This window comes from Triturus cristatus, chromosome 11 (assembly GCF_964204655.1).
Source record: "Triturus cristatus chromosome 11, aTriCri1.1, whole genome shotgun sequence".
Classification (NCBI taxonomy): Eukaryota; Metazoa; Chordata; class Amphibia; order Caudata; family Salamandridae; genus Triturus; species Triturus cristatus.
The window spans coordinates 1181368878-1181390969 of NC_140594.1; the positions used below are offsets into that span (position 1 = coordinate 1181368878).

The 22092-nt window shown below is 43.9% G+C and overlaps 1 protein-coding gene across 1 annotated transcript in view; it reads right to left on the reverse strand.

Moving 5' to 3' along the window:
- Positions 1-4655: 4655 nt before the first annotated feature.
- Positions 4656-22092, reverse strand: part of LOC146788679 (receptor-transporting protein 3-like) — a 36105-nt gene continuing 18668 nt past the window's right edge. Inside the window, exon 2 of the mRNA XM_085635909.1 lies at positions 4656-10426. Coding sequence (XP_085492035.1) covers positions 9856-10426 — 571 coding nt within the window. The 3' untranslated portion in view covers positions 4656-9855. The remainder of the gene's footprint in view (positions 10427-22092) is intronic.

Below are 22092 nucleotides of genomic sequence, written 5' to 3' on the forward strand. Positions count from 1 at the left end.
GTGTCTATACCCCTGTCTTTCTCTCTAATGAGAATGCTGCCACCAGTGGGATCTAACCCACTCAATTTCTGTTCTCGGGCCAAGGCAAGTCTTTCTTTGGCGAGGGCAAGTTCTTCCCGCTCGATCCTCAGATTGACATCCCTCATCTTCGCTTCGTGCTCCCTTCTCTGAGGGGACGTCATTCCTCTCTGAGAAGATGCCTGAGAAACATGTGTTCGAACAGATCTGTTAGAGCCTGTCGAGAGAGACCTAACTCGTCCGTTCCCAAGGTTAAGCCTGCTTAAGCGTGGGCCCGGGGCTCCCCCAGTTCCATTCTCATGCCTGCTTAAGTTGGTCCTTGTGAGCCTACTGACTACTACTGGACCTCCGTCTGCCTCGTCCCCTGCTAACTCTTCTTCCTCTTCCTCCTCACCATGGAGGTCAAGGTCAGGGTCACCAAGGGTTCCCTCTAAGGGAGGCATGTCCCCATCAGGATTAGGGGGGCATGCGTTAGAAGCCCTCCTAGCATCATAAGTCTCTAAGAGACCTATCAAAAACGTGATGGTAGGGTTAGAACCCTGGTTTAGCTTCCTGGAGGCACACAATTGTCTCATCTCCGTGAAGCTAAGAGCTGCATATCGTGACACGACCTGTGGAGGGTCGATGACCACTAAGGGAGTCTCTGCAGACTCTCCGTGGCCCGACATGCTTTCTAGTGAGGTGTAAGTGATGCACCTACCTACACTATGTGTTTCCGTACTGATCCCTTGCTAAGAGTTATAGTCAGGGTGTGCTAGTCCCTGTTTCACTATAACAGCTGGTTCAGTAGAACTCAGAGTATTCTAAGTTAAGTTATATGTACCTGGGTACTTATGTGATCTTTCAACTTGATATTCTTAGGATACGTGTGTGGTAAAACAACAGCAAGCTCAAATCCCAACCGCTGCTCACCAATGTGAGAAGTTGGCCTGATATGTAGTGCTCACTATTCTAGTGATCACTGTGTATCATTCCAAACGACCCTTATTGATGATTGGTTGTAAGTCAACCTTATAGACCAGCTATCCTAGTAGCGTGGACAAGAGCAGTCTTCAGGCTAAACTCTAGAGGGCGTGTTAAGCCAGCTGTTTACCATCACATATACCCCTTGAACGCCAAGTGAAAGGACACCACACAAGTTGTTATGAAAATAAAGGATATTTATTTATAACAAGACTACCCTGGCTCTTTATGAGTCAGGGAGCTAAGCACAATACAAAACTCTTAGGAGAATACTTCTAGTCGCACAATTTGCACAAATGCCCGAAGGGCACGAAACCATTTACACTGCAAGTGGAATGGGAGAGGTTAAAGAGTCTAAAGTTACTGATTGCGGAGGAATCCGATCAGTTGGACTAAACGGGAGAGGAGCTGGACACTTGCAGAGTGAACCTACGATGGAGCACCGAGATGCTCGAGTTACCTAGCCAGAGGCTGCGGCTGCGTGGGGTTCAGCAAGATGTCGGGAGTCCTTGTTGTAGTCTCGGGAGCCTGAAAGAAGAAGTTGCTGGCAGGCGACCAGTGTCGATGTTCAGCGAGATCCAAGCCTGGATCGGTGATGAAGGAAACCTGAAAGCAGAGGGGACTCAGTTCTCAACTGCTAGCCAGCGATCGGGGGGGTACCAGGAAGGTACCGGCTGAAGTCACCTCGACCAGGTGAGTGGATGACGTCGGACTCGGCTGTTCCTCGGACCAGGAGGCGCGCGGCGACCAGGATGGAGGGCGAGCTGTACCACGAAGGTGTCTGCTGTCGATGATGCTGGGCCCAGGGATGGGGCAGCGGATCTTGGCAGTGGCAAGCCCACGCGGTGGAGTCAAGATGGCGTCTGGAGTGGACCAGGAGGGTCCGAGGTACTCCTCTGTTGAAGGGGAGCAAGAGCCAGTCTGGAGCAACCAGACCAGTGATGAAAACTGTCGTGGTGCGTCGTGAAGAGGGCCACAAGCCGGTCGGCGAGTGGTCGGACAACGCGGTGAGCCGCAAGGAGCAGAAGGGCCCCCCACGTAGATCTCGTGGATGCTGGGGAGGCAGACTTCGGTGCTGGAGCCGCTCAGGGTTAGGGCTTCTCAAACCCTAGGTGCACTCACTCGAGGGTCCCTCGGTGGGCGCGCTAGATAAGCGTCGTGCAGGTTCTGAAGATGGCCGGTCCCGCAGGTCTCGTCACACCTACGAATCTCAGCTGGGTTGACGACGTAGGTAGAGGTCAGAGATGGCAGGGAACCCGGGTCTCGTCGAGCTGGGCAGTCTTGTTCCGTAGGAGAGACGTACAGCAAACCGCAAGCGCTTAGGTGGTGCCTGCTGGTGCAGGGTGGCTAATCCTTAGCCACAAGGGAGAGTCTTCAGAAAAAGTCAAGAGTTCCTTTTGTGGAAAGTAGTTCAAGATTCAGAATTATCCAATTTGGGAAGGGGACCCGCTCCCACCTTTATTCTAGGAAAAGGGGCTGGCCCGTGACTAGGTCGTACCTATGGGTGGGGCCAGGAGGGGGGTGGTTACACCCCTATCCTTTGTCCGGCTTCGCCCCAGCTCAGGGGCTGGTGTGCCCCCGAAACTGGTTTGAGCCGGGCTATGCACAGTGAGCACCGGGGTGCCACTTGCAATCACCTTCCTTTCAGCCCTGCCTACCTGGGATACACAAACCCTGTCTGGGATGGTGCTAACACCGCCCTCAACAGGAAACCCTTTGTCCAAGCTCCCCTCGCTGGAAGGTCTCCCAGCAGCAGGAGGTCAGACTTGTGTCTGGTGGCAGCATCCATTTTGTGATGCTGAGGCTTGAGTCAACTTTAACCGGGGTTCAAGGTTACTTCCATGTCGTGTCCCTCTAGAAGGGTGGAATGCTAACCCCGTCGCCAGAATTGGCGAGGGGTTCGTATTCCAATTCGTATGACACCTTACTCGACATGTGTGGGTGATGCGATGCCAAAGTTAGCAAATAACCGCGAGGATTATAATGCATTTTAAGGTAGTTGGCCCGCGTCACCATGGAACGGCTATTAGGACTTGGTTCCGCAAGCCGTCGACGGGCTCAGCTCGTGCCAGAGCACCATCCCACATGATTCCCCGCACTCTGCCTTCAGGATTGATAAGGCCTGCCATAGGAGTGACTGATAGGAATCCATGTGTCCATTTTAGGGTTAGGTATAGGAATACTACACCTACAGCAACGGGTGATTACACCACCTTGCCCCAGCTGTCGTGCAGCCAGTTGTGTCAGATTTGGGTGGCCATCCAGGGGTGGCATAATACATGCTGCAGCCCCTGGTAGGCCCTGGGTACACCGATGCCCTGGATACCTGTGGTATGCTGATACAGGGACTGTTAAGGCGGCCCAGTTCCAATTGGTGGATGCACCTAATGTACATGTGTGTTAATTTCGAGAGAGAACAGCTAGGCTGTGGGTCTGATTGGCAGGCCCACAGCCGGGGAAAGTCGTAAACCAATGAAGCAAAAGCAAAAAATCTGGGTGATCATAGGATTGCAGACCCTACTCTCCTACACCACCGCTGGCGGCAGATCCTTCTCCTACCTCGCCGCTAAGACCTGGAACACTCTCCCCAACGGCCTACGACAGACCCAGGACCTGCTGGCCTTCAGACGACTTCTCAAGACCTGGCTTTTCGAGTAGCAGCAGCCCCCCCAGCGCCTTGAGACTCTCACGGGTATGTAGCGCGCTCTACAAATGATTGATTGATTGATTGATTGATTGCATACTTGGCATAACGGTCCATATCCTCCGGTGTAATGATTGCTAAGTCATAAAACTGGTGATTGCTGGTGGGTTTTATTTTGCACTACTGCTCTCCACGACCTCAGGCTGTAGGTTCGGCAATACCCGCCTACATCCCTCTTTCCTCTCACACATCCTTTCAACCAGCCATGCATTCATTGTACAACCATTGAACAAACACATGTCCATTTAATCATCCCTTTCTGCACTCTTGAGAAATATTTTCCCATGCACTCACTCCTTCATCAACCATACATTCACTCATCCATCCACACACTCAGTCATTCTCACATCCATCCACTCACCCCTCTACACAACCACACACACACACACAAACTCGTCACTCAATGACGAAGCAGTTGGCCTTATAAAATAGCCAGTATTCGTCAATGTGTGTTGAAACTTGCACTGGCGAAGACAACATTCTGTTTCAGAATGCACCAATAGCTAGTTAAGTTGTTGCTGAAGGTGTATGGGGAACAATCCTTGTGCCGTATTGAAGACTTTGATCGCAGTATTCGTGATTAACCAGCGAGTTGGCAGCTGCAGGCAAGATGGCTCAGCGAGTTAACGTTCACCTCTCACATCTACGGTGATCTGCAGTTCATGAGTGGGAAGCGTGGTTAGGTCAACCCAGCCTTTCCTTCTTCTACATTTGGAAAGTTTTAGGATATTACACTAGTTAATAGTAACATGGTACTCACCGTCACCGGCTGTGCAAACTGAGCATCATTCAGAACTTACGTCACCGGAAGTGGGTAAATGCTGGTTCTGTGTTTTACTGAACTCGGATTTTGTGCAGTTTGCCTGCACGATTTTGACCGTGTTTCATCGTGTTGTTAAAACCTCTCATTCACTGACAGTACATTCCACTATCGCACGAGGCATCTCTTATAGCTCTCTTGAAAGTAATAGTCGACACAAATAGACTTTTTATTTCTCTTAAGTATCATAATTTTGGTGGTGTCAAGGAGGCTTGACAGATTTGTACAAATTTACAAAATCAGAAATGCATTATATTTGCAAAAAACGTGGTTTAACAGGTTTATACAGATTTGTAAACTGAAGCATAAAGGACTGAATGAGAAATGTAAAAGTATGTGTTAGTAACATGGAAATAAGTGCTGGCTATAGCTAGAAAAGTCTGTCTCCAAATTTAAAAATAACATAAAGACAAATTACAATTTTCCCAGTGTTCATTCAGTTTCACAGCATCACACAATAATTGTATTATACTTTGCTGTACCTGCTTGCTGTGTTTGTGTGCCTTGACAATGTGTGTGTAAGCATGTGTGTGCCTATATTGACTTCTATATTCATATGTACTTGATTGTATGCGCACATTTGTATAGATGTGCATGTGTGTGTATATGTGCATGTAAATATGATGTGCATGTGAATGCTTGTAGATGTGTGTGTGTGTGTGTGTGTGTAGGAAATTTGATGTTTCTGGCTGTGAACCCAGGGGAGTGTTTTGTGTACGTGAGTGGCTGCATGCACGTGTGTATGTTTGTGTGTTCTTGAGTGTGGCTGTGTACTCATGAGTGTGTGTCTGTGTGTGTGCTTCTATGTTGGCTCCCATGTCCTTCTTATGCACTTGTTTGCATGAACACATTTTGTATGTAGGGGAATGTGCATACGTTTTGCTGTATGAGCATGTGTGGTTGCAGGCATATGTGTGTGTGTTTGTGTCTTCGAGAGTGTGTGTGTGTTTCTGTGTCAGCTTCTGCGTTCTTATGCACTTGTCTGTGTGACCACATTGGTATGGGTATCTATGGGTGCCTGTGTGTGCACAGACATGCATGCATACATGGGTGTGCATGCCTGTGATTGTAGGTGTGTGTGAGTGTGTGTTTGTGTGTATGTGAGTTCACACCTGCGTTTGATTGTCTAGGTTTGCATGTATCTATGACTACGTGCATGAGTGTGTGTGTAGCTGCCTGCCAATGTGTGGGTGGGCACGCATGCAAAGGCTGTGGTGGAACTGTATCATTGGTTTTCCCTCATGGCACCTCTAACCCTTCTCTCTTCTCCTCACTCATTACATATTAGGGATGCAGCAGTACTGCACAAGCAGTGTGCACACTTTGCAAAGATGCTGGTGAAGTCATTTGTTTATACTTCGCAAACCTCCGGAGGTGGTGTAGTTTAGAACAGAGCAGTGAAAAGTCTCACAGTAAGCAGAAGAGGTGGGGGAAAAACTACAGGTCGATAGTTCCTGTGAGATGTAACACACTTTCTGCAGCATTGGCCATAAAAACATAGGTGCAGGAAGGAGGGGTGGTGTTGCATGCTGAAGCACCCCAAAAATAACCCTTCTGGAGTTCAGAAGGTAATTAAGCAATAAAGAGGCCTTTACATTTTGTTTTTCTCTTGTCACATTTGTTGTGCATTCAAAGGCAGAAGTCAAATATCGGGCAATGTCTTCTGCCAGATTGCTGCTTTTTATGTCTTGCCGGTGACAGCGCATTCACTCTCGCTTGCCAGAGATATTGTATACAACAAGGGGCTGCAGCCCACCCATTGATTAATATTTGCCGGCATCATTGTCAGTCTTATTTGCTGCCTTCTGATTGGGCAGCGTGTGCTGGCTTCACTTGCTCTTTGTTCGGCTGGAGCATGGACCAAGTACTGATTGCTTCCGCTTGCTTGCTGTCCTTCTGGTGATTGCCCTGTGATTGAGACACTACTTTTCTTCTTCCCTGTCATTTTTGCTTAACCTTTTGCCACCTGTAGCTGTGTTTTACTCTTCCACACGTACTTCACAGAAGCCCTTTTCTCCTTTGAAATGGATGTTTATTGTGACATCAGATATTATTTGCTTCCAAATGTATTTTCACTATGACACGGAAATGTGTGCAATTGCTATCTTTAACTGATGGGACTTTTTGACTAATGTTAAAAAAAAATCTTTCTGTTTCATGCATAAGGAGATTAACTGATTAATCCGAATGAAAAAGGGTGTTGTGTCACGACCTAACAAGGGTTGGCAAAGCTAACTGGTGTCGTCTTTGTGGCTATTAATCTTCAATTGCCTTTTGTACATGCTGTACAACATGTGCATTGCCGTCTTTGGTAATGGTTTGTAGTCATGCTGTATAGCAGTGCAGCTACTGTGCAGCATGGCTAAAAATAATAATATAAAAAAAGGATGATGATGCATCCAACATTAATGCACTTAAAAAACATGCATTAGCCCTGAGTGCGTCATAGCAATTTTTAAAATTATTTTTAGCCAAACTACAAAGCATCTGCGCTGCTGTACAACATGAATACAAAACATTGCCAAAGCCATTAGCTCTCACGTGCAAGCCCTATTGGCTTTACCAATGCTTGTTCTTTTCACATAGAGACTGTTCACTTTCTTCTCTGAGTGCAAAGTTAGAGGATTTTGTAAAGTGAACTATGTCACAATCTTGCAGTGCTAAAAGGAGCGTAGAAAGAAAAGCTGTAAGATGTCATTTTTTCTAAACCACAATAACATTTAAACACCTGTGAGTGAGATGAGCAAGTTATTCGAAACATATCAGAAGTTAGGAAAGCACAAAGGAGGCACAAATTATTTGTAATTCTTAAGCATGTGTTCTCCAAAATGCACCACCGGCTACATACCACACCCTTAGCACTCTGCTGGTGACTGTGAGGATTTACACCCATGTAACTCAGGATGAGGTGGGCCGCCGACCCCTCATCAGCCTCCAGTGGGACAGCATGCCGTACAGTTGATTTTCAGATTGCAACTGAAGTATGAAGATTTGCTCACACTTGTAAATAAGTACAGTCATGTGCTGTTCTCATCACTTACGGTTTCAACGCGCGTGGCCTGGTATTCGGGGAGTTAATATCGCACCCGACAACTACCAAAACCACTGGGTGTGGCATCTACCCCTTGCCTAACCACTTCCTGTTCTCTGTTTTCCACTTCCGGCTGAGAGGTAACATAGGAACACCTGACACTTTCGCTTTTCCGAGTTTCCAATATCCGATAATTTCAGTTTTTCTCGTAAAATTCCGCCAGGTATTACCTGACTATTTGGTGGAAAACAAATAGGGGGCAACATTCTCTAAATACCAAATAATTAGAGATATTGGTGCATTTTACAATCTTGCGAAATTTACCCATGTAGGTCTTCAAAATTCTCTTTACAGCAGTTAATGTTTCAACAATTTTTAAAGCGCACTCCTCAAAATTAAAATTGTTTTGAGAGTTGTTTTAGCAGTGCAGGTGCTTCAATATTTTTCCTGTTAAACTGCTTCTCTGCATTGGGATTTCAAATTAATTTTTTGTCACATGTGTTTTTTGGGGGGAATTGGTGTTAGAGGTAGTTCTAAAGCATCTCCGAAGCAAATCCCACACGTTTTATAAACATTATTTGGAATGCAGTACAAATGTAAAGTATATATGGACCTGTTCATTGATCATAACAGAAGTATAATTTAATAGCGTTTTGAAGGTGCCTTTAAAGACCTTCCTCAAATATGTTTTTCAGAACAGGTCACTCTTGGTTTATTTCCAGTCTAATTTAATCAAGTCAATTTTTTATTTATAGGACAGCTTTTTAAAAGCAAATCTAAATCAGATAAGAGATTGTGGGTTCTCACAAACCTTTTCATTTATAGACAAACATCCAATTAGGGAATTAAAACATACCACAAGCATATCATCTGGATCATCATAAAAATGTTTCCACAGTTTCTTGAAGTTCCAGTTTATTAATGGAGCACCGGTTTCAGTACCTTGAATGTAGTGGACTGAGAGATATTCCTGCCAGTCTATACTCCCCTAAAGTTTCTACAAATTTAAAAGAAGTATGTAGCTTCATATTGGATCCTAGATCAAGTATTCAATGTCCAGATCTTGTAGGCCACTGGAAGCGTTGGCGTAGTGGAGCAAAAACCCTCGCCCACCCAGGGGTGGCATGCTTCATCACTGAGCCACGCTCCTCATTGGACCGACACTGCAATTCCCAAAGTGCCCCACAAAAGGGATCTTTGCCGGAGGTCTTTTTATCACCAATATGGTTGTCTAAAGGGTAACTCAAATGCCCCCAGTATTAGAGGGCATGAACAGGACTTTTCTTGGAAGATTGGTGTCGGGGGATTAAAATTAACTATAGAACCCTGATGGTCATTTTTATTTATGAGATGGTTCTATGTTAAGATTAAAATGAATTAAGAGAGTATAGGGCAAATAATGTTCCTTTATTCTCAATAAATGATACTGGGGTGATCGCTTATCTATAAACATTTTGTAAATGAATAGGTCTACATGTTGCATGCCTATATTGTCCAAAAGCACCTGTGGCAGTTCTTCAGGACCTAATCAAAATAACCTGATCTTCTCTTGTGGTTGAGTTCCTATCCCAATCAGGAAAAAAGTGAACCCCCACCTCTAGTGAATGGATAACATTTGTCTTCATGAATTATTTCCCATAAGCTCAGGTTGTTGTCAACTCAATTTATATTAGTGATGCTAAATTCCTCATTAGAAAGTGGACACATAGGGTATGTGGATGCCGGATTATTCTCTGGCCATTTCCCCCAAGAGTCTCCCAGCCATTGCGCCTGCCTGACCTCCACACCCGCAGAGTTCGTGTGAAATAACCGGAGAATAGTCCAACATCCATGTACCATATGTGCCCTTCTGTGTTGTCCCTTGAATGTTACCAGACTGGTAAGAACAGGAGTTGACACCAAACCATAATGTGAGGATGCATAATAAGTCCAGAAGAAAGTCTAGGACTCACAGCGGCTATATTTCTAAGGCTGAAACAAGTAGACTAATAAAAGGGTGTATGGACAATAATATCCGTTAACACCCACATCTGATTGTGACTATACCGAGGCCACCCACTAATAAAGGGACACTGAAGTGTCCCTCTGGTATTTTTATTTTAAAAAACCCGGGCAGGTAAAATCTAAAGTTATCCCTAGAATTTGGGTGAACCCAACCCGGTGTATAGGGACCAGTTGAGACCTGATGATGAAATGTGCCACTAATAGAGTGGGTGAGGGTCTTCAAAAAAGCTAGATGAATTCTTTCATGGGTTTAATTTCCCTGCCATTGGTGTTATCCAAAGAGGACCTTTGTAAATTAGGCCCATTTGAACTAGTTTACTTGAAAAACAATCGTAATATGAATTTCAGTATACGAACAATAAACATGCGAAACAAGCTCCACCCAGAAGAGTTACAATCGGGCTGGTTTTCAAATTTGTTGGTGGGAGGCACAAATTTTGAGACAAAATATTGGGGTGGAGTCGACTCTCTGGGGTACTGGCGCTGATATGCATCAGAAGCGTAATCGGTAGATGATGGCTTCTTAGAAGACCTGTTGCCACTCGGAGTCCAGTCACACATCCCTAGCTGGCAGGCAGTGCAGTGCTCTGGCTGGTGTGGCCCATGGTGGCTTCCATACACGACAATGGGTTGGAGCTCGTCTTCATCCACGTCCTCGCCGTAGCACGACTCCAGGATGGAGATCAGCAGGTTGTTTAAGATGATGTTGATGTTCTCCACGGTAAACTCTGGATCTTCAAAAATTCCAGCGTTGCAGCGGTTACACTTCTGCTTCAAGATGTGCATTTTCACAGTTCCTCGTCTTCTCTTCTTTTCCAGTTTCATTTGGAAGAGGATCCACACACGTACTGAGGTCCAGGAGTGAGCGCAGTGGGAGCAGTCGAACCTGCGGGCGGAAAATGTTGAAAAATTTACCTGGTCCTGGAACAGCGCAAAGCGTAATGACAAAATGTCTAGTGCTACATCTGCACGCTCTTCCAAACCCAAATATTTTGTACCACTTACCCATCCTTTTGATACTAATTTACATTTTTGCGCCTAATGAGAAATATATTTATTAGTATTATAATTGCATAGTAATGTCTTTCAGATTCCAGAATAGCTTTTAAAATAGTTTTGGATTCACCCTCAGAAATTTTTCAGGATCCAACATGATATGGGTGAGTGATGGTTGTGTTAGATCAGAAGTCTTTGACCTTTTCTGCAGTGAGAGCTACTTCTGATCAGTGAAAATGATTGTGAGCTACTGAAGGCTAAGGAACTTGTGCATTGTTACCAGAGTCCCCAGGTCCAGTTTCATTGAATTTAAGCATAATGTCCATAGAGCCAAAGACTATGGTAAAAATTAGGCCTGGGCAGTAAATTCTGTTCCGCTTGCGGAATTTGGGTAATTTCGCGTTCTGCGGAGAACGCGAAATTGCTAATAATTCCGTGATCCGCAGCTTCGCGGAATTTTTTGCTTGTTCGCGCTTTCAAAATACGTCTTCACAAGATATTTCTCCCCGAGCACGCAAATAGCGTTCGCGGACAGGAAAAAAGTATTTCCGCGTGTTTGCGGAACTTTTGCGTGCTCGCTGAGATTTTTTACCATTTTGCGGAGCTTTGCGTAGTGCGCCTACGCAAATTCCGGCCACCCCTAGTAAAAATAGTTTGTCTACGGGCACGATGACAGGCCTGCCATGTGTGTGAGTGAGAGCCTGGTGTTTGGAGATGTATGAACATGTGTGCGTATGAATGAGATATATGTGTATTGGTGAATGAGAGTCTGTGTCACATGTACCTGTGGCACAGGACATACCTTTCACCACATGTGGCACTGTTAAATGTATAAAATAAACATATAACCATTTGTTTTTTAATGGGAGAAATTAAAGTGCAGAAAAATAAAAAAATTAAAACTCACCTCCTCACATCTCTCCGCATCGTCCTTGGTCATTGCTAAGCCTCCAGGTTCCCCTGACCAATCACAACACTGCAATGCAGCATTGTGATTGGTCTGAGTGCCATGGTTCAGTGCTCAGATGGGGAATGGGGGCCTGGGCATGTTCTCCATACAGGCTGTAATGCAGCCTGCATGGAGAACAAGCAAAGTGAGCAGAGAAGGCCGGTCAAACATTCATTCGCATTTTACAGAGTATCAGCACTCCTTCCCCATCTCTCAGAGCAGAGCAGACCCACCCCGCTGCGCCCCACACAGACACAGGAATTAATAAAATGATAATAACATCCAGTTATTATCATTGTATTTCTCCTCTATTTCCACTGCTAAAAGCAGTGGGGCCGCCACTGTTTACGAGACAGTTTGTGCTGTTCCCGCGGTGGAGTTGATGTTATGTTATGTTATGTTATTTTAGATTTATATAGCGCACGTACACCGGTTTGGTTTCTTGGCGCTGCTTGGGTAGGTGATGGGTGGGGAAAAGAATTAAGTGGTGCGGGGTTTGCTCACATGGCCTGGTTCTGCCCCGGTGTGCAATGCTTTTGGACCGAAGTATTTAGGGAGCTACGGGAGATCACAGGTGAGAGGATTACGTCAACCCTCTTATTGGCGCTGCTGGGTAATGACAGAGATGTCCCGAAGACTTAGAAGTGACTAGTAGTCCTGGGATTTGCTGATGATGAGGATTTGGAATTAAAAGCACTTCCAAAAATCCCAATCTACCTTTCTATTACTCATAAGTAGGGATAGGTAAATGTTTCATTCTGCCTGCGGAATTCACCGAATTTTGCGACTCCTGGTTACTCTTGTAATGCAGAGTTCCAGTCATATTTCACCAAAAACCATTTAGTGGAATTTATTCTGGGAGGCTCCAGAAATGCGAACAAGATTTTTCATCCCCTAGCACCATTTTCTAATGCAGGCCGTTGTGTGTGGTCACGGTCAAAGGGCTGCTTCTCGAGTAGATTTGCTGCTACTCAAGTAGATTTTTCACTCGAGCTGCAGCAAAGTAAACTCGAATGACCGCAAGCTTTTCTGCACTACATGGTGCTGTTCCAGCTGTTTTTTTAGCGCTGCTCGCGCTTCTGCTGCTAAATTGCCGCACAAGTAGCCTGACTTGTATAATTTCCATCCTTTGGTGTAAATTTGCGGAATGAAACTTCATAGAATTAAACATCACGGAGTAAAACTCAGCAAATTCCTCCCACCCCTACTTATGAGTCACCCCTAAGATCTGCCCTTGTTGGCAGCATTCTCGGTAACTCCTGATAAAATTAGTCTTGATCTCTACTGATGATGGATAAAATCCCAAAACACATGTCTAGTGATGAACAGCACTACCTCCACCAACTTTGGGAAATACTTCTACTAATATTCAAGTAAGCGCTAATTGTGGACTGCATTCACCATAATACACAGGGGTGAACTGTGTTGGAATGTGAGGCAGTGTGCTCCTAGCCCCCTTCTGTGTCAAAAGGCTCCTTGAGTCAGTGAGCTGACGACCTTTCGGAGAAGCGCCTGTGAGCATCTGAGAGGTACTGAGAGGACTGTGGCAGCATTCTCAGTAACCCCTGATAAAATTTGTTTTGATCTCTACCGATGAAGGATAACATCCAGAAACAAATGTCTAGAGATGAACAGCACTACCTGCACCAACTTTGGTGAACTACTCCTTCTAATATTCAAGTAAGCGCTAATTGTGAACTGCAATCACCATAATGCAAAGGGGTGAACTCTGCTGGGATGTGAGGCAGTGTGCTCCCATCCCCCTTCTGACAATATAAAGAATGTTTTAATTGCTCTGGTAGGGAAATACAGCCAACATATTTTTTCACTATGGTAGTGCTGATAGCACCGTAGGTTAAAATAGGGAGGACTTTATTACATTTAATAAGGTCTAACTTTGGATTACAGCTAGCTAGCCATATAATTCAAAGTATCAAAATAATAGTTACAACAAACCCAACAAGTTGCCAAGGTCAGATCTTCTATAACTATTCCAGGAAAGTAGTTTTAGAACTTACTATCCTGAAGTTACTTAAAGCAGCCCTGCAGCAGCCACTTGTGGTTGGTCAGCATTTGACAGCCTGAGCTAAACTGCTCCCTGATAGGATGTGAAGAGGCCTGGGGCTGCAACAATACAGCCATTTGTTTGGAGGAGATCTCCTTCCTGGAGAAGCCAGGGAGAGGAAGAAGGGTGGGTAGAAAAGCTGTACTTCAAAAGTCGGAGGCACAGCAGAAAGCAGATATCACAAGACCCAGGCTACCCCCACTTTCTTGATCTCTAGCCAGATGGGAGCCCCCCCTAATTAGATTAGGCGTGGGGCTGGAAGTGGAGTGTAGTCAGTTGTTAGTCACACCTCTGGGTTGGGTTACGGAGACACACTCTCATTTTTGGGAGAATGTTGCTTTCTGGGTGAGAAGTTTTCCACACTTCACAGGAAGGTATCTTGATTACTATTGGTTAGGGTACTCCCCTCCCTCAAGCCCAGGAATGAAGAATAAATAAGGCAGCTCTTCGGAGCTCACCAGATAACTGATTGGAAAAGAAGATGAGAAGAAGATCTGCCCTGCTGGACCCCTGGACTTCACCAAAGAAAGGATTGCACTCCGAAAGGCTGCACCTGCTGCACTCACAAGGCTCCACAAAGAAAAGTCCATCCCAGACTCCAAATGGAACATCATGGACTCTCTGACAAACAACAAGAGCTTAAGAAGTCACCTGCAAAGCCAAAGAGAGAACACTCCGGCAGACTAGGGTAACCTAACGTGACCTGATCTACACAAGTGCATCTGGGAGATTGAGTCCTGGTAGCCAAAGTGGCAACCCAGATTCTCTGAACCCTTGGCCAGTGCTATAAGACACTTATCTCCCCAAAGGAACCAACAAACAGCTGGCAGTCTCATCAGAACCAACACAAGACAATGTGAAGCCCCGCAAAGCTTTGCCGCTCAGCTGGCAACGCAACCAGAAGTAACACAAGTTGAATCAAAGCCTCACAAAACCTCACTACACAGCTTCATCTGAATGGAGGTAGCCAATGCAATTTGACGCAGGACCTTGAGCAGCAGCCCTTGCAGCTCCTTGGAACAGAAGCTGGACAACGGGAAGCCTCTCAAAGCAATGCTGCGCAGTCCACGCACCAAAGACATAAGGTACAATACTCAGTAGGCCTAACTTTATCTTGTGCCTGGCCTGAGCACCATCGTGGTTAGCCTGACCTTTTGACTTTGTCCCTGTCCAGCCCGACCATTTTGGTGTCATTTTAAAGATGAAAACATTTCCTATTTTTATAAATTGGTGTTGAATTTTTATTGTGCTGTGTCTTTTACTCATTTACTGTTTTGGTCCTGGTAAATGCTTTACACATGCCTAACTCTTAAGTTAAGCCTGACTGCTCATTTGCCAAGCAACCAAGGGTTGAGCAAGGATTAATTTACTGAGGCTTGACTGGACCTATTAGTGATTGCGGTATTATTAGTAGCTGAGGTTGAATACTCCATACGCTAATAATCCACTTCCCTACAATGACATCACAGGGTAGACTCCTCATTTTTACTATTAGCACATCAAAACCCTTGAATCTGCTCTGCGGCGCTAGCGGAAGGGTAAGGACGATGCAAGTTATCAAAAGTAACAATGACTTTTAGAACCCTGCACTAGAGGTTATATTTTTATTCTTCATGTTTGCAAACATGCTCACTCTTTCATTTGAAAGAGCTATGTACCAAGGTTTTAAGTGGTTTGTGGGAAAGGTGATGGCGTGACCATGTATTATATGGGACAAAGTACACTCCGGGGTACATGATAAGGATATTGCAAGTCACCTCGGAGGTCCATAACCTTATAAAGGAACTCGAACTTCAACCTTGTTCCTCAATATAGTCATTGAAGTCCTCAGTGACTTGCACTATACTTATATTGTACAGCAAGGGGGTGCTTTATCCCTTATATTATGCCGTTTGAATCACTCCGTGCACATATCTCTCATACACAGTTCTCCCCCTTTGCCTCTTAACTTCCTATTAAACAACTCTCTCTTAATAAATTCATAAGGAGAGCCCCATTCCTTGGTCAATTCTTCTCCACCACCTCTAAAACTAAGTTCTTGGCCTCAAGATTTGACTCATTTTATCAAATTTCTATCATCAAGGTCCGCCTAGGCCACCACAAGTATGCGGGCCATTAGAGGGGTCAGGGTGCAGTGCACGCACTTGGGTCTGTAGTGTTCCTAGCTGTGCTCTAGTGTAGGGACTAACTTCTTTTCTGGGCTGTACCACCCGTTTGGACTTTTTATGAGATGCCCTGTGCTTTACCACAGTATATTAAACAAACTGTAAGGACCCTGGATGTGGTTCATGTTTTGTTCAGACTTTAGAGTTTAGTACCAAGGCTCTTGTGTCTTCTGATGAACCTCAACAGTACCTGGTCCCATCATCTGTGGTGGGTCCTGTCTGCTCAGACCAGGCTATGGGATGACTGGCTGCTGGTGGCAACTAATCCTCGTCCCAGGTGCATAGGACCATTTATCCTCATGCATTTAGGAGAGAGGGACAACCAGCCTTTGCTTTTTAAAATCCATTCCGTCCTCCATATGTGGCCCTTGCATTCCTCCCTGAGGGTTGTGTGAAGTGTTCACAAATGTGCATTGCAAGGAAACAGAGTGCAGGGTGCATGTCATGCTCTGAGGGTGCAGAGGGTGTGCATTCCAGATTTTCTTCATCCAATCCTGTGTATGAGGCACACTGTTCCCACCTCCCTAGGCATCTCCTGAACTCAAGACAAGGGACAGCTGCTGCTCCTCAAACATGCTCAGGTTCTGCCCACCACAGTACCTGAGGTCCTCTTCTTCGTTCTTGTTTGTTGCTGTGCATCACCTAACAGCCTGCAGATATTGGCTGGGAGCATCTGGTACCAGTTAAAGGTTAATTCACATATCTTGTCCATTGGTTCAAGTTTCTCCTCCTCTTCATTCAGAAGATCCTAGGAAGATCCTTTCTGTCCTGAGGGGCAGTGCTAAGGTGATGATAAAAGCTGGAGTTGATGCAGGTCCAGGCTTTCCATCAGTGTACCCAAAGCAGGATACAGGGTCCAGCCCAGCCAATAGTTGTACTACATCTGGACATCTTAAGGGTACAGTGTGCACCAGCCCAGAGAATTTCTCACTGTGGCAGGACCCTGCTTGTTGCTGTTTCTTTCTGGGACAGGACTAGGGTAGGAATTTGGAGATGTCCTTTGTCTGTGACATGACCTAGAAGAAGAGGGAGAAGGACTAATGGGTATGGGAAGAAGAGCCGACCAATGGCCGTAAGACCAACAGCAAGGTCTGGTTAACTGAGGCCTATCTGCAGGTCATCCCCTGGGACAGTGTTGACAAAGAGTCACAAAGACCTTGCAGCCCAGCCACACTGAACCAACATGAGCAGCCTGCATCAAGGATACATCCGAGGACAGCAAGAGTGGTATCACCCATGTAGTGACCAGTTCTACCCATAGCCATAATGGAGTCCACAGCTGATCACTAACAGCCACAGAGATTCTCCCTGCATGGTGGGACACCACTTCACGTTTTAGGGGCCGATTCCGATCCAGGTCGGAAGGGCACCGAACGCGATCTGGTCGGAAAAACTACGAGCCGTACGCGTGCTTTCCGCCCTACTCGTACAGCTGTGTGAGCGAGTAAGTACGATGCGAGCTATGTGAAAATCACCGACAGAGTCGTTCCCGGGTCCGAACCGCTCCGTACGTCTCAGTCAGAAGCTAACCCTGGCATGCAATGGATGCGATTTACGACCAAGCCAGTACGATGCACACATCGGACAGCCTGTGCGAGCCGGAGTGTCCGGCTCGCAAAACGTCCAGGTGGTTGCCTAGGGGGGTCCGCGTCGGACCCCCTGTCACCCGCAGCCCTACGACTCGGTCTCCAGCTTCACGGAGCGGATGTCATGGACACCTCAAAGTTTACTTGAATGTTATTTTGTTCTGCCTTGCAGGTCTATTTATTATCTATGTAGCTTAATTGAATGTTGTATCACTTTTCCTTTTATCTACAGGATGTTAGTCCACTAGTTTTGTTGTTTCACCTCTCTCTTTCCCTCTTTTTTTATTCATCTTACCCCATTTCTCTTACTAAGACAGGTGTTTTTTACTCCGCCCTCTGCTCTCCATATGGTCTCCTCTGTGTGTTGAGTTCCTCCCTCCCAAAGTTTCCCTGCTATCCGGTGGAATTCGAGTGCTGTCATCGTCGTCTTTCGGTGTCCCCACCCCCATTCCATCTTGTGTACTGTAGGTATGCTTCACAGTCGTCATTCGTTTGACTTGTACTGTCTTATTGTTTCCTGTTTTGCTTCCCTTTCCTGGCGTTTTTCTCTGAGGTTCTTTTCCACTCCTTCCTTGTCCCTCCTTTCAACCTCTTCACTCCTTCTCTCCTGTTTCTTTTTCACAACCAAACACCTAACTCTTTTTACTCTTTTCCCTCTTCTCTACTGTTTTCTCACTTCATTCTCAATATTGTAAGCACATTGTTTGTTCATGTCTTATTCTCACGTCACATTCCGTGTTACAACATGGAATATTAAAGGGCTAGGTAACCCTATTAAAAGGCAAAGGGTTTTATCCCACCTAGCCAAGTTTTAAAATCGATATTGCATTACTTCAGGAATCACATCTTTCTGAATCTGAAGCTTTAAAATTGAAAAAGTGTTGGGTGGGCAATGTGATTACTTCTCCTGCTCTAGGTAAGAAGTATAAAAAGTTGCATGTATCACTTGTACATCAAGAATCTGATGTTGAAGGTTGTTGGGTTATTGTTAAGTTACTTATAGATAAGATACCTATCATTATTTTTAATATATACGGTCTCACTTCTGTTGATAAAATTTTTGGGACTTACATTTCTGATAAATTGTTTTATATGATGATGATTTCATTATATTCGGCTGAGACTGTAACCAAATTTACGACCTCATATTAGACAGGCACTCAACAGTGAAATCCATTCCCTCTAAAATGCATTCACAATTCACTTCCACAATACGAAGCAAGTCTTTAGTAGATATTTGGTGACTCTGCCATCCGAATCTTCGAGAATATAGTTTCTATTCAGCTCCTCACCACTCACAATGCCATATAGACTACCTTTCCTAAGCAAGTCCTCATCCCAGCATGCTATTCAGTCTGAAATTGGTTATATTTTAATCTCAGATCACACCCCAGTATATGTCGACATTGATCTTTTCCCTTTTTCCCCACATTCAGGCAGATGGCACTTTAATAACTCACTACTTTTAGACCCTAATTTCAATCAACAATTTTGCACCTTTCCCTCTGAATTTTTTCCATTAACTCACTCCAGATTTCCAGTTCGTAATGTTTTGGGACTCTTTTAAAGCACCTGCCAGGGGGTTTATAATAAATTTTGTATCACAAAAGAAAAAATCTTTAGAGGCCCAGTCCACTCAATTACTCAACAAAATTAAGCAACTAGAGTATACATACTATCAATCCAATGATGAGTCTTCCCTGAAAAATCTTATTGACGCTAAAATTACTTTCAATAGACTCTCTACGAACGCAGCCTCCTCCTTTTTATGAAAAGTAGTACTCGCTATTACGGGGGTCAAAACAAATGGGGGAACTATTGGCTAATTACTTGAAAGTGAGAAAAAACAGAACTAAAATAGAATCTTTACAGGGCCCATTGGGAACTTCTTCTTTTGAAGGATAGTTATATTTTAAATGAATTTGTTTTATTTTATAAAAATCTCTACTCTCCTTAAGATAAACCAGCACAATCTGATCTCTCTTCTTATTTCCAGTCCATCGCCTCTCCTCCCTCCCATCGCATTGTGAATCAATATTTCCCTAGCAGAAATCTCCCATTCAGTTTTGGTATTAAGACGTGGAAAGGCTCCTGGACCTGATGGTTTTGCTATTGAATTTTATGATCACTTTGCAAATCTCCTCTTACCCAATCTTCTAACTTTATGTAATATCCTTACCGATAAAGGTATCTCGCAAGGCACATTCCAAGAAGCTTTGATTTGTTTAATCCCAAAAGAGGGTAAAGACCTCTCTCTCTCTCTCTGTATGAATCTTCGCCCCATCTCCCTACTTAACACTGATTATAAGATATTTGCTAAGATCCCTGCTCTACGTATGGACCCCGTTCTACCTGATCTCATAGGCCCGAACAATCTGGCTTTGCTAAGGGAAGATTAGCCTCTGATAATTCTGTAGTCTTTTTTAACATTTTGAGCAAGGCCTCATCTTTAAATCACCCTATTGCTGCTGTTGCTTTGGATGCAGAAAAGACCTTTGACAGGATGGGCTGGGACTTTATGTTCCATGTGTTAAAATGGGCTGGACAACTAAGTTGATTGCTTTAATTTCTCTATTATATTCTGGTCCCAAAGCCTCAATCTTTGTTAATGGTAAAACCTCAGATTATTTTCCACTACTTAGAGGGGTACAACAAGGGTGCCCCTTATCACCTCTTTTATTTGTCATAGCGCTGGAACACTTTTTAACCAAAATAAGACAAAATTATCTGATTACCGGTTTTCATTATGGTCCTCATCAAGTTAAAATATCAGTCTATGCTGATAATATTTTTTTATATTGTTCTAAACCTACAACTGCTCTCCTCCCTTTTTTTCAACAAGTAACTACATTTTCTCACCTTTCAAGATATCAACTCAATATTGCTAAATGTGAAGTTTTGCCTTTAAATGTTTTATGTAAAAAACACTTTTTTACCCACACTGGTTTTCCTTGGCAATCTTCTAAAATAAAATTTTTAGGCCTGTGGTTTGCTACAACAATTTCTGAAACATTAAAACTAAATTTTATCCGCATTACCAAAACATTAAATGATACAGTCATGCGTTGGTATCCTCTCTTTCTTTCCTGGTGGGGCGAATAGATTCGATTAAAATGATGCTTACTCCTCATATTCTATTTAAAATTTCCATGATTCCAGTCCATATTCCAGGGTATTACTTTAAAAAAACAGACTCCCTCTTAACAAAGTTTCTTTGGAAAGGTAAACCCTCTCCTATAGCCTTGTCTACTTTGAAAAAAGACAAAACCATTGGAGGTCTTAAGTTTCCGGATTTCAAAGCCTATCACTATGCTTTTTCCCTAAAACAAGCTACGCGCTGGCTCTCCTCAGAGCCCCTTATATTACTCCATTGTGGTTAGAATTAGAGACATTTCTTATTACCCCCTTTGATTTTCAGGATATTCTTGCCTTTACTTCCAATAATTCCTTTTTACGTTCCCCTAGCATTTCTCATTCCCGTAAACTCTTAATTCCTCTCTTACCGACTTCATATCCTTCAACTAATTCATATCAACAACAACCTATTTCGCATAATAATCATTACAAATTAAAAATCGTTCTATATACTGGAAATATTGGCATTCCAAAGGCTTGCATTGGATCTCCCAACTTATATTTGACAACAAACCCCTTTCGTTCACTGATCTTCAAGCAAAGTTTTCTTTACCAGCCTCCTTTAAGCCGCAATATGAACTTATACTTCCTGCCCTTAATCAAAACCTTCTTACACTACCAAATACTTCCAATCCCCCCCCCCCCAGTTTGTTTAGATCTATCTCCAATTTTAGATACCTCTCCCTCTGCTTCCACTATGTATAAATCCCTACAATTACCCTCGGATAGACTTAAATCAAAGACTGAATTAGCTTGAGAATAGGATTTACTACACTGTTTGCCAACCAGTACTTGGGATAAGTTGTGTTTTAGACTCCACAAAACTTCTCGTGCTGCTAACACCACACAAACCCTTTATTTTGTCTATTTTCGGATATTATTCTCTCCTGTGACTCTAGCATCCTTCACATCGGATTTGTCCTCCACTTGTTGGTCCTGTTCCTGTCCTACTGCTGATTTAAAACACATTATTATTTGAGTGTCCCCCTATCCACAGATTTTGGCAATTGGTTTGGTCCCAAATCGATAATGTTTTAAAAGTTAAAATACCCTTCTCTATAATAAATATATTCCTTGGCACTCAGTCACCTCATTGGCCTCAGTCAACATCGAGATTTAAATTGTTTGACCTACTGTTGCTTTTCATTTAATAACCTCACGTTGGAAACAAGCAGATAAAGTTACTTTTTAGATCCTGGTGGAATGCTGTGTGTTTCCACCACAGACTAGATACTAATTATGTCTCCCCTATTTCCCTAGTGATTACAAGAGACCTCTTATGGGGTCCACAGACTACATACTTATCCACATCTGCATCTTCTATTGTTAAAGCTATTATTGTTTCAGATGATGTTAGAAAACCGCCTTAAATTTTACTCTTTGCCTCTTCCTTCTTACACAATCAGAAGTTATTTGTTTTTCTATATTCTCTACCATGTAATTTTAAAATGTACTTATTGTTATGCTTAATGTGGTAAACCAGTTATTGTTGTTTTTTTATTCCAATAATAGAATTTAACTACATATTGCTCTCTCCCTCCCCTTCTCCCCCCTTTTCTTTTCTTGGTTTATAATGCATATTTTTTCCTTTTGTATACAGCTTGATGGTCTTATTTCCCATTTTATCTCATTTTCCAGACAACTTTTATATTAAAT